Raw genomic sequence first — 11,079 nt, 5'->3', positions numbered from 1 at the left:
ATTGACATGCATTTCATTACTTTCAGGAAGCAAACAGATGTAAAGTAATAAAGCACACATGCTGATGTGCATCACCACAAAACTGAAATATATCTAAATCAAGTAATAATACTGATCACATCATTCACCATTAATTTGTGATCTGATCCCCTATTAATCATGAGCATAAATGATACTGATAGGTTGAATCAGATGTATAATAATTGATAAATATATCAAATAAGAGGGTAAGGAACCACATCAAGGGAAAAACTGTGGAAAAATTAAATACAATTGCCAAAATTAGGATAACATATATAAATAATGCGTGTGTGTGTGTGTGAAAGAGTAGGTGCCGGTGGCCAGTATAACAATTGACCCAGTCAAAGCCAAAAAAGTTAATATATGAACCAAATTTCTTTACCCTGCTGGAAACTAAGTTTTCAAAAATTGATATCCAATAACCTTAGTGATTGAGCTTGACTCTGATAATTAGCTCTAAAGAGTAAAGAATGAACAGGAGACAACTAGAAACATAGAGATAGATTAGTAAAAGTAAAAATAAATATAGAAACAAAAAGATGGCGAAAGACAAGTCAAGATTATGTACAACCAGGCGGAACACAAAATATAAAAACCAAGCAGGCAAATTAAAATGAAAGAAACATACATAATTACATACATCAGAAAGGGTACGACCCATTTCTCAATAGAAGATCTAGCCAGCATCACACTAGTAAAAGGCAACTTCTTTAAATAAGCTGAAAGAAGATTCTTAGTTAGAAAATAAAACAAACAAGCATAGATAGACCACGTTAAATATAAATTAGAATTTTTTTCAGCATTGAGTATCAATGCCAGAATAATGAATAATAGACAGTTCTAGTCCAATTAAGGCATAAACCAAACACATTTAAAACGAAGAGTGCGAGATTTAAAAAATAGTCAGTGCATAGTTGTTTTCCTTTCTGGAAAGGTTTATGCAGCAATATTCTCTAGTTGATCTGTACTACCTTCTACAGTCTATACAGGGAGACCAAGAGAATATTATGAAGGTGAGAGGATTGAGGAAAAAAACAGACTTCAAACTAAAATGGTTGGAGGGAGATAAGAGAAACATATCAGTAACGTTGATACTTCTGAAAGCAGCATGCATATTTCACAGGAAGAAAACCCAAGGATGATCAGTTAGCACTACGATGTCTAATAGCCCCAAGTATAAGTGCGTGACATTACTATAGTTCCTATATTTTAAGAGATTGTGGTGGTTCCATGGGCATCTTAAGAGGTGCAGATAATTATCTTTTCACAGAAAGTATGAAAAGACAAACTAACCAGATGTTATAACCAAATTCTTGTGAAGACTTCTCATGGGGATTAGGTGTTGTCGAGTGTGTTCCCTGATCATATAATAATCGCAACTACAGAAGTCAGTTGTCTTTATGAACTTCATACTCATCGCTTGTTTGCACTAAATTAATATAGCCCATAACAAATTTAAACCTCCAGATATATTAGACAGTGAAAGATCTATGTCATAAACTTTTGTAATGACATTCATTACAATCACAATTTTTTTGAAAGAATAAATGGAGTAGAATCTTGAAATAGAGGAAGATTAGTTGACGGTAAAAAAATAAACCAGTACCGAGTAAGAAACTCTATGTAGTTTAAGCAGTTGCAAGGACTCGAGGACGTCAAACTTGTATGAGAGTGATTAACTAATAACCATATCAAGCAAGCATATTTTTTCTTAGCATGAAATGTGCCACAACATAAGCAACCAGCAAAAGAAAAAACTAACAAGGAGAATTTTTTTTAAGGGAGACTCAGGCCTGAAAAATGTCTATGCCACATGTCACCAGTTGTCCCTACAGGAACACAATCCATTCTAGAACTGATGAAAACGCTTCATATTTCTCACTATGATGCCCCTTTTAAATTTGGAAAGATAACTTCAAGAATGTACAAATCATCACAAGTCCTACGATTTCTTTTTAATCCTAATTAGAGCCCACAAGGGAAAGTCAGAAGCTCAAATGAGGTTCAGTCTCCCGCGGTGATGCCACAAGCTCCGATTATCAACTTTCACAACATTAACTGCATATTCAGTTTGAGCCACATAACCTTTCTTCTTTATTAATTCCCTATACCTGTTAAAATCTCATACATCTAATTGGTCCTATTATATGTTCTGTCATTTGTTGTAAACATATGCGTATTTGTTCTTAACGTCAATCCAGCTGTACCCAGTTTCTTTGTAACCCGTTTGGATCCCATTAGTCTTCTCACCTCACTAGCTTCTTTTGCCCGTCCATTACGTGTGTACATATTACAAAGCAATACATAATTTCCTGGATTATCAGGTTCAATCTCGAAGAGCCTCTCAGCAACTTCTACACCCATTTCAAGATTCCCAAATCTATAACAAGCCCCAAATAGAGCTCCCCAGACTGATGCACCTGGTTCAATTGGCATTGACTCTACAAAGTTCTTTGCTTCACCCAATCGACCTGCACGACTAAGCAAATCGACCATGCAAGCATAGTGCTCATGACCAGGATTTATATTGTGTTGCTCACTCATGGCATTGAAGTAATATAATCCTTCATCAACTCGGCCAGTATGGCTACACGCAGATAAAACGCTAACAAATGTAATATAAGATGGTTTAATCCCTTCTTCAAGCATATTCTTAAACAATTCTATAGCCTGATATGCAGAACCATGTTGCTGGAAGGCAGATATCATGGTCGTCCAAGTTACCACATTTCTACCCTTACATTCAACAAAGACTCGATGAGCATCGGCCAAGCTACCACATTTTGCATACATTTTAATTAATGAGTTTACGGTGCATAAATTATACCCAAAACCAGTTTTAATTACCTGATTATGGACCAAGGAACCATGTTCCAATGCTGCAATACTTGCAACAGCATGTAAGACACTAGAAAATGACACCTCATCAGGAGATACTCCTTCACGTCTCATATCCCAAAAAAAATTCCAAGCTACTTCAAACTTCCCCTTCTGAACAAATCCCAGCGCAATAACATTCCATGCAACTACATCTCTATATTCAATCGTTCGAAACAACTTATACGCATCTTCAAGAAACCCACATTTAACATACATGTCCATAATAGAATTCTTCACATAAGCTACCGAAACCAATCCATACTTCACAACCACTCCATGAACTTGCCTCCCAATATCCAAACCACCCATATTACCACAAGCACTCAAAACACTTGAAAACGTAACTTGATTAGGCACTACACATTTCACCCCAACCACTTCCTTAAACACGCCAACTGCATCATCATACATCTCATTCCTCAAAAACCCAGTTATCATCGAATTCCACGAAACAAGATTTCTCTCAGACATTTCATCAAACACCTTCTTTCCCAACCTCATATCACCACACTTACCATACATATCAACCAATGCACTACCCACAAACAAATACAACACAAACCCATGTTTCAAAATCAAACAATGAACCTGTTCCCCATTACAAACAACCCCAATTTCACCACAAACAGGCAAAACAGCAGAAAAAGTATACTCATTAGGCAAAACACAAGAACTCGTCATTTTCTTGAAAAAGATCAAAGCTTTACAACATTCACTACATTTAGAAAAATGGGTAATAACTGAAGTGTATGTAATAACATCTTTATATTCATCTTGGATATTTTTAAACAATGTGAGACTTTTGTTAAAATGACCACATTTAGCATATAAGTTAAGAAGGTTATTAAAGATAAAAGAAACAGATAAAAAGTTGTAAGTGATGAATTTGGAATGGATTTGTGTGGCATGTTTGTAATTAGAAGATCTATTAATTAGTGAATTGAGATAAGTTGGTGTGATATATGAAGATACTGGTGTGTTTGGGACTTTGCTGCGAAGCAATTTGAGGAGGAGATTAAAATTTGGGTTGAAGGTGCTTTTGCATGAATTCATATGAGAAAAAATGGGGAAAATTTTAGCTCAACTTAATCTCATTTTTTTAAGAAATATACTACGTTTTTGTGTACATATAATTGATGCCATTGCTTATTATATTAAGTACTTTCTGTTATAAAATATCGACCATAATAACAATAAAAGAGCCGTTAAAAATAATTATTATATTTATCGAAGAGAGGGCAAGATAAATAGGAGAAAGAGCATAAAAGATAGAATGCTCGGTGTAATTTTCCTTCGCACATTCAAGTTATATTTATAGCAAGTAAAAGAGGATATGTAATTAATTTACATGGTAAAAATAATATACCTTAAGTTTATCCCTATTATTACAATGTTTGACCATGTGACAAATCAATTCACAACACTCTTCTTTGATTGTCATTGTGGTATAGATCATAGATTGTCTCGTTAAATTATTATCAAAAAAAATTCAGTGTGATAAAAACTTTGACGCAGAATAAAGAGTACAATCTCCCCCTTGAAAAAATTAATCATTCTCTGAATTTTGTTGAAACAAATTCTTGAGTCGACGCATTCCATTGTTATGTCGTAATTTCCCAAATGTTGAATTCAGTAATGATTTCATGAATAAATCAGTAAGGTTGTCACATGATCGAATTTGTTGTACATCAATTTCACCATTTTTTTGAAGCTCATGAATGTAGAAGAATTTTGGTGAAATGTGCTTTGTCATGTCTCCTTTGATATATCATTCCTTGAGTTGATCAATGCATGTAATGTTATCCTCAACCATAATGGTAGGATTTCTAGTGATGTCTGGTAATCCACATGATTCCCAAATATCCTTGATGATAGATCGCAACCAAACACATTCTCTACTGGTTTCATGAATTGCAATGAGATCTAAGTGATTTGTTGAGGTTGCCACTGTAGTTTGCTTCGTAGATTTCCAGGAAATGGCTGTACAACAATATGTAAACACATATCCAGTTTTTGATTTACCAAAATAAGGATCTGAAAAATATCCAGCGTCTGCATATCCAATCAACTAAGCTGTCGTGTTTTTCGAGAAGGTCCAAAGTTTGTTGTTCCACGAAGATAACGGAATATATATTTTATCCCATTCCAATGTCTGTCCATCGAAACATAGTTAAATCTAGCCAATAAATCACAGCAAATGCAATATCTGACCTTGTATTATTTGCAAGATACATAAGTGCACCAATTACACCTAGATATGGGATTTCAGGACCAAGAACCTCTTCATCATCTTCTCGTGGTCGAAATGGATCTTTATCAGGCTCTAAAGATCTAACCACCGTTGGAATAGTCAATGGATGAGATTTATCCATGTAAAATCTGTTCAAAACCTTTTTTGTATATTTAGATTGGTGGAGGAAAATTCCCAATGACAAGTGCTCGACTTGTATACCAAGGAAATATTTTGTCCTTCCGAGATCTTTCATTTCAAACTCTGTATTTAGATATATGACAGCTTCATCAATCTCTCTAGTTGTTCCTACAAGGTTTAAATCATCCACATATATCACAAAACCAGATTGTGATTTTTTTATAAAAACACATGGAGAGATTTGATTACTAATATACCCATTCTTTTGTAAATAACGACTAAGTCTGTTATACCACATACGACCAGATTGTTTCAGTCCATACAATGATCTTTGAAGTTTAATAGAGTATATATGACAAGTTTTCTTGAACTCATCCAGTTTTAACCCTTCTGGGATTTTCATAAAAATTTCAGTATCAAGTGAACCAGATGGGCATGCAGTAACGACGTCCATAAGACGCGTTTCCAATTTTTCTTTAGATGTCATATCTAATATCAAGCGAAAAGTAATTCCATCCATCACTGGAGAATATGTCTCTTGATAATCAATGCCAGGCCTTTGAGAAAACCCTTGTGCTACAAGTCGAGCTTTATATCTCATAATTTCATTCTTTTCATTTCAATTTCTTATAAATACCTATTATTCCCAACAGGGTTCACACCAATTGGTGTTTGGACAACAGGTCCAAATACTTCTCTTTTATGCAATGTATTTAATTATGTTTGGATTGCGTCTTTCCATTTTGGCCAGTCTTTTCTTCGACGGCATTCATCCACACTTTGTGGTTCAGGATCAAAATTTATGTCTACATCCAATGCTGCAGAATACACAAATATTGTTAGTGTTTGTGCCCTAAAGACAATACTATGATATTTTATTTTAATACATTTGGATTATTAATGTTTATATTTTATCGATTATTCTCTTTATAATTTATTAATTCTTAATTTACTGCGATATAAATGTTAGATTAATAAATGTCCTTGGAATATGGTATGCAATTCTATATCTCTAAGTATGTGACTTAGAAATGAGATTATGAGAATGATATCAATAATCCTAAAGGTCCCTATTCGAGTATTATTATTAAGGGACAATAATTATGTATTGTGACTGGTATGTTTGCTGACTGATGATCACATCTCATTGATCATAGGTATAGTGATATTAAAGTAAAAAACACAGGCATATGTAAATGTACATGGTGCTGGACATACCCGATGTGAGATTCTACATGTCTGTTGTGTCATAAGTAGCTCTCACAGTGATAATGATGTAATGGTCCTTAGATCTGAAGTCATTATATTTCTATAAGAGAATTAATATATATTGATTCCATTAAAAGTTATCCTTGACCGGATAATGATAAAATTGGATATTGGGTATTGTTGTGCAAAACATGCATGTACTATAACAAGACTAAGTCAAATTGACAACCCTAAGTAAGTTGTATGATAATCTAAGTTTGCATTTTATATCGTATCACTTAAGTCTGTAAAAGTGTAAATAGATTAGACTAAAGTATTTTTCTGTAAACAGTCTCAAGCCTAAAAATAAACTCTGAAAGAAGATCATGCCTCAGAGAAAGTGTGAAGAAGCTTGGAGTTGAATAAATCTGTTTTAGGAAAAACATTTTAAGTCAAGAAATCTACAAGTCATAGATTAAGTCTTATAGAGAAGTCATTCGAGAACTCCAGAATGACTTATCGAGAAGTCAAGAAAAGCTTATAGAGAAGTCAAGAAAAGCTTATAGAGAAGTCTCAGAGATATCGACAAGCCAAAATGAAGACATGAAGATTGGAGATATCGACAAGTCAAAATATCACTAGAGATCTCTGAGATATCGATAAGTAAAAATATCACTGGAGATCTCTGAGATATCGATAAGTCAAATTTTCACTAGAGATCTGTGAGATATCGACAAGTCATTTCTTCACTAGAGAACTCAGAGATATCTATAAGCCAAAATGAAGATATGAAGATTGGAGACCTCGACAAGCCTAATTCTATTATAGAGAACTCAGAGACTTCGATAAGTCAAAACAACTATAGAGTAATAAGAGATCTCGATAAGTTATTATACTTATCGAGATATCGAGTTCTCTATATGACAAATTGGAGATCTCGATATAAAACTCAAAGTACAAAATGCAAGTCAGTTAAATATCCAGGATTATCAATAAACAAAAAAATCAATCTCTAATTTGAAAAGTCTACAAAAAACAGTTTGAAGAGTACAAGATCAAAGGCCAAGATTAACTGACAAAGTAAAGTTACAGACATGCATGCTTTGCAAAGATACACTAAGCTAGAAATAGAAAGTTTTAGTTAACTTAAAGTAGGCTTTAGTACATGCTATTGTATGCTGTGTAAAACCAGTGTTTACTGTTCTATAAAGTAAACACTGGATGCTTTGTTTTAGAAGTAACAAAATAGATCAAGAAAATCTTGTAACTCTCAAGAGAGAAGCTGAGTTCTTAACATATCAAGAACCCAGAAATTTGTAGCAAAACACTAGCTTGATTTTTATATAAAATTAAGTGAGTTTTGAAAATTTGTATTCACTGTCTTTAGTTCAGTTAACATAATATTGTTACATTTCTTGTCTGCTTTGTTCACCAAGTCTAAGTAAATTAAAAAACCATTAAAATTGTCTAAAACACATTCACCCCCTATGTGTTATATTCATTACCTAATAAGTGGTATCAGAGCAAAATTTGAAAGCAAATAAATTAAAGATCTTGGAAGAATGAATACACAGAAACTCAACAGTATCAAAATCCCTACCTTTGACAGATCTAACTACACACTATTGAAAAAGAAAATAATGTTGTTCATCAGGATGGCCAATCCACTATACATTCAGATCCTTAGGAATAAGACTTTCACCCCCATGGTAAGAGTTGAGGAATCTACAGATGGAGACATGGTCATCCCAACATATTGTGCTCCCAAAGATCCTTCATAATATATTGAGCCTGAAAAAGAAAATATCTCTCTAGATAGTGGCTTGCAGCTGATCTTGATAGAATAACTTGACAATGTAATGTACAATAACATTGTCAACGGTGACACAACCAAACAGATCTGGGAGAAAATAGAGATCTTATGTGAAGGAACAGAGGAAGTTAGGTCAAACCAAAGGAGGATTCTGATTTCTTAGTATGAAGGGTTTATGGCTAAACTAAAAGAAGGAATTACTGAAGTTTTTGGAAGGTTCAACAAACTGATAAATGACTTGCAACTACATGATAAATATTATGAAGCTGAGGAGGTTAACCTAAAGTTTTTGCTAGCTCTTTCTGACCATCTTGAACAAAAGATATCAACCATAAGAGAAGGAAGAGATTTAAGCAGAATGACTTTGGAAGTTCTATATGGAATCTTGAAAACCTATGAACTTGAGATGCTGCAAAGAAAGTCATTGAATGCACATCATGGACATGTTATTGATGGTTCAAGTACTTTGATTGTGAATGACAAAGAAGAAAGTGAAGATGAGCAAGATGATCAACTTCCAGTTGTTCAAGCTATGGAATAAAAGAACAAAGGACCTCAGAAGTAAGTTGTATTGGAGCTGGAGGAAGATGAATATTATACCTTGGATGAGCTAGATGAAATGGACCAATCCATGGCCTACTTGTCTAGGAAATTCTCCAACATTAGAGTCAAGAAGCCAAGGTTCTTCAAGAGCAAAGGACAATCTTCCAACAACAACAATTGGAAACCAAAAACTCAGTACAATTCAGTTAGCAAAGGTGGCTACAAAACAGGATCTGTGGACAGATCAAAGATATAAGGTGCTTCAACTGTGATGAGTTAGGTCACTTTGCTACTGAATGCGGAAAGCCTAAAAAGGTGAAGAAGGATAAAGCTTAATTAGAACTGGAAGCAAAGTATGAAGCTCTCTTGAAGAAACAATCTGGAAAGGCTTATATTGCAGAAGGAAAGAGTTGGGATGACACTGATGTTGATGATGAGGATGAAGAAGTTGGAAACTGTGCACTAATGGCTTTTGAGCATGGAGAAACATCCACTTCAAAATCAAAGGTAACAACTCTAACCACCATTGATTTAAATGCTAGTCAATATAAGGAGATTGTGGAAAGATGAGTGTGGAGATGTTTTATATACACACTAGCTTAGTAGAAGCTACTGAGGAAGTAAGTAGGCTAACAAATGCTAATGAGAAGCTTGAGAGTGAGAAGCAAAAGATGGATCTACTGCTTGTGGAGCTTGAGTCAGTCAAGAAAGAGAATGAATATTTGAAAAATAAGCTGAAGTGTGCCATGAGATTGAAGCTGTGTTAAGAGAAAAGATTGAAAAGAATGAGGTGAAACTGAAATCATTCAGGAACGCATCTGAGTTGGTTGGTCAGTACCATGAGAAGAACAAACCGTGTACTAACATATCAATTGGTCTTGATTATGATGCTTTGAACATCAACAAAAAAGATATTGGTGGTAAAGAAAAAACAACAAAAAATGAAGATGTCCCAGATATGCTGAGAAAGGTTGGTACACCTATGTTCAAAGCATGTGAAATAGATTTCAGTGAAGAAGAGTTGATCATAAAGCAAGAAATTGATGATGAGGATAATGAGAAGAAAAATGTAGAAACAACTCCAATTTCCAAAACTGAAAAGAAGCTCATGATCAACCAAGATTCCAAGACACTTGTCAAGAAAGTAAAAATTGAAAAAAAAAGAAGAATAAAAATAGGAAGATTGGGACAAACAAGAGCAATAATTTTGCTTATGTTGCAGATGCTCCAAGAAAATAATGTAAAAAATGTTGCTTTGTGAATCATCTAACTCACCTTTGTAAAAAGGTTGTTAGTAAGCCAGGAGTGGGAGCATGCAAGTACAATGAGGCAAAAACTGAAGATCCCTACTCATTCTGTGACAAGTTTGATTGCATACCTTGCAACATGAAAGTAATGACAAGTTACCACAAACTGAGAGTTGACCTTAAGGAAATCAATATTGAGTCCTCAGTTAAAAAGGACAGTACACATCACTCAATGAATTATATTCTTTCTGAATCATCAAACTCTACCTCTATTAAATCTGTTAACAAGAGAATAGTACCCAACACTGCTTGGGTTGCTAAACACACCTAAAACTTATTGTGTACAGGGCAAAAGAAAGAAAGTTATATGGATCATAGATAGTGGATACTCAAGACATATGACAGGTGATATGCCCTTGCTATCACAGTTTGAGGAGAAGGATGGTCCATTAGTGACTTTTGGAGACAACAGTAAATGTTTCACATTGGGATATGGCAAATTAATTTATGGAAATGTTGTCATTGAAGATGTAGCACTGGTAGCTGGTCTTGAAGTGAATCTCTTTAGTGTTAGTCAATTTGCAGACAAAGGATTCAAGGTCTCATTTGACAAAGGAGAATGCATTTTTATTAGCAAAAAGACTGGTGAAGTTGCTCTAAAAGGAGCAAGAAAAGGAAGCTTATTTGTTGTAGACCTGGACTCAGCAAATGAGGATGGAACTTGTTGCTTCTACACCAAGGCATCTGTAGAGCAAAGCAAGCTATGGCATAAAAAACCGTCTCACTTGAATTTCAAGGCAATCAATACTATAGTCAAAAAGGAGTTCGTGAGAGACATGCCTAATCTAGAATTTGCTCAAGATGAAGTCTGTGATGCTGGTCAAAAAGGAAAAATAAAGAGATCAAGTCACAAGAGTAAAACTGTGAATTCTATAAGTGCACCTTTGCAACTTATTCACATGGACTTATTTGGAACAATCAATGTCCAGTCAATTTCAAGAAAAAGATATGCACTT

At 34.4% G+C, this 11,079-nt stretch overlaps 1 protein-coding gene across 1 annotated transcript; it reads right to left on the bottom strand.

Moving 5' to 3' along the window:
- Positions 1-1,707: 1,707 nt before the first annotated feature.
- LOC141665366 (pentatricopeptide repeat-containing protein At2g13600-like) lies at positions 1,708-3,980 on the bottom strand. The gene has a single exon (XM_074471352.1). It carries the CDS (start codon positions 3,952-3,954, stop codon positions 2,152-2,154), a length of 1,803 nt encoding a protein of 600 aa, XP_074327453.1. The 5' UTR covers positions 3,955-3,980; the 3' UTR covers positions 1,708-2,151.
- Positions 3,981-11,079: the final 7,099 nt, after the last annotated feature.

Source organism: Apium graveolens, chromosome 1 (genome assembly GCF_009905375.1).
Source record: "Apium graveolens cultivar Ventura chromosome 1, ASM990537v1, whole genome shotgun sequence".
NCBI lineage: Eukaryota > Viridiplantae > Streptophyta > Magnoliopsida > Apiales > Apiaceae > Apium > Apium graveolens.
The sequence above is the reverse complement of the archived record's forward strand: the minus strand, read 5'-3'. Positions and strand labels throughout refer to the sequence as shown.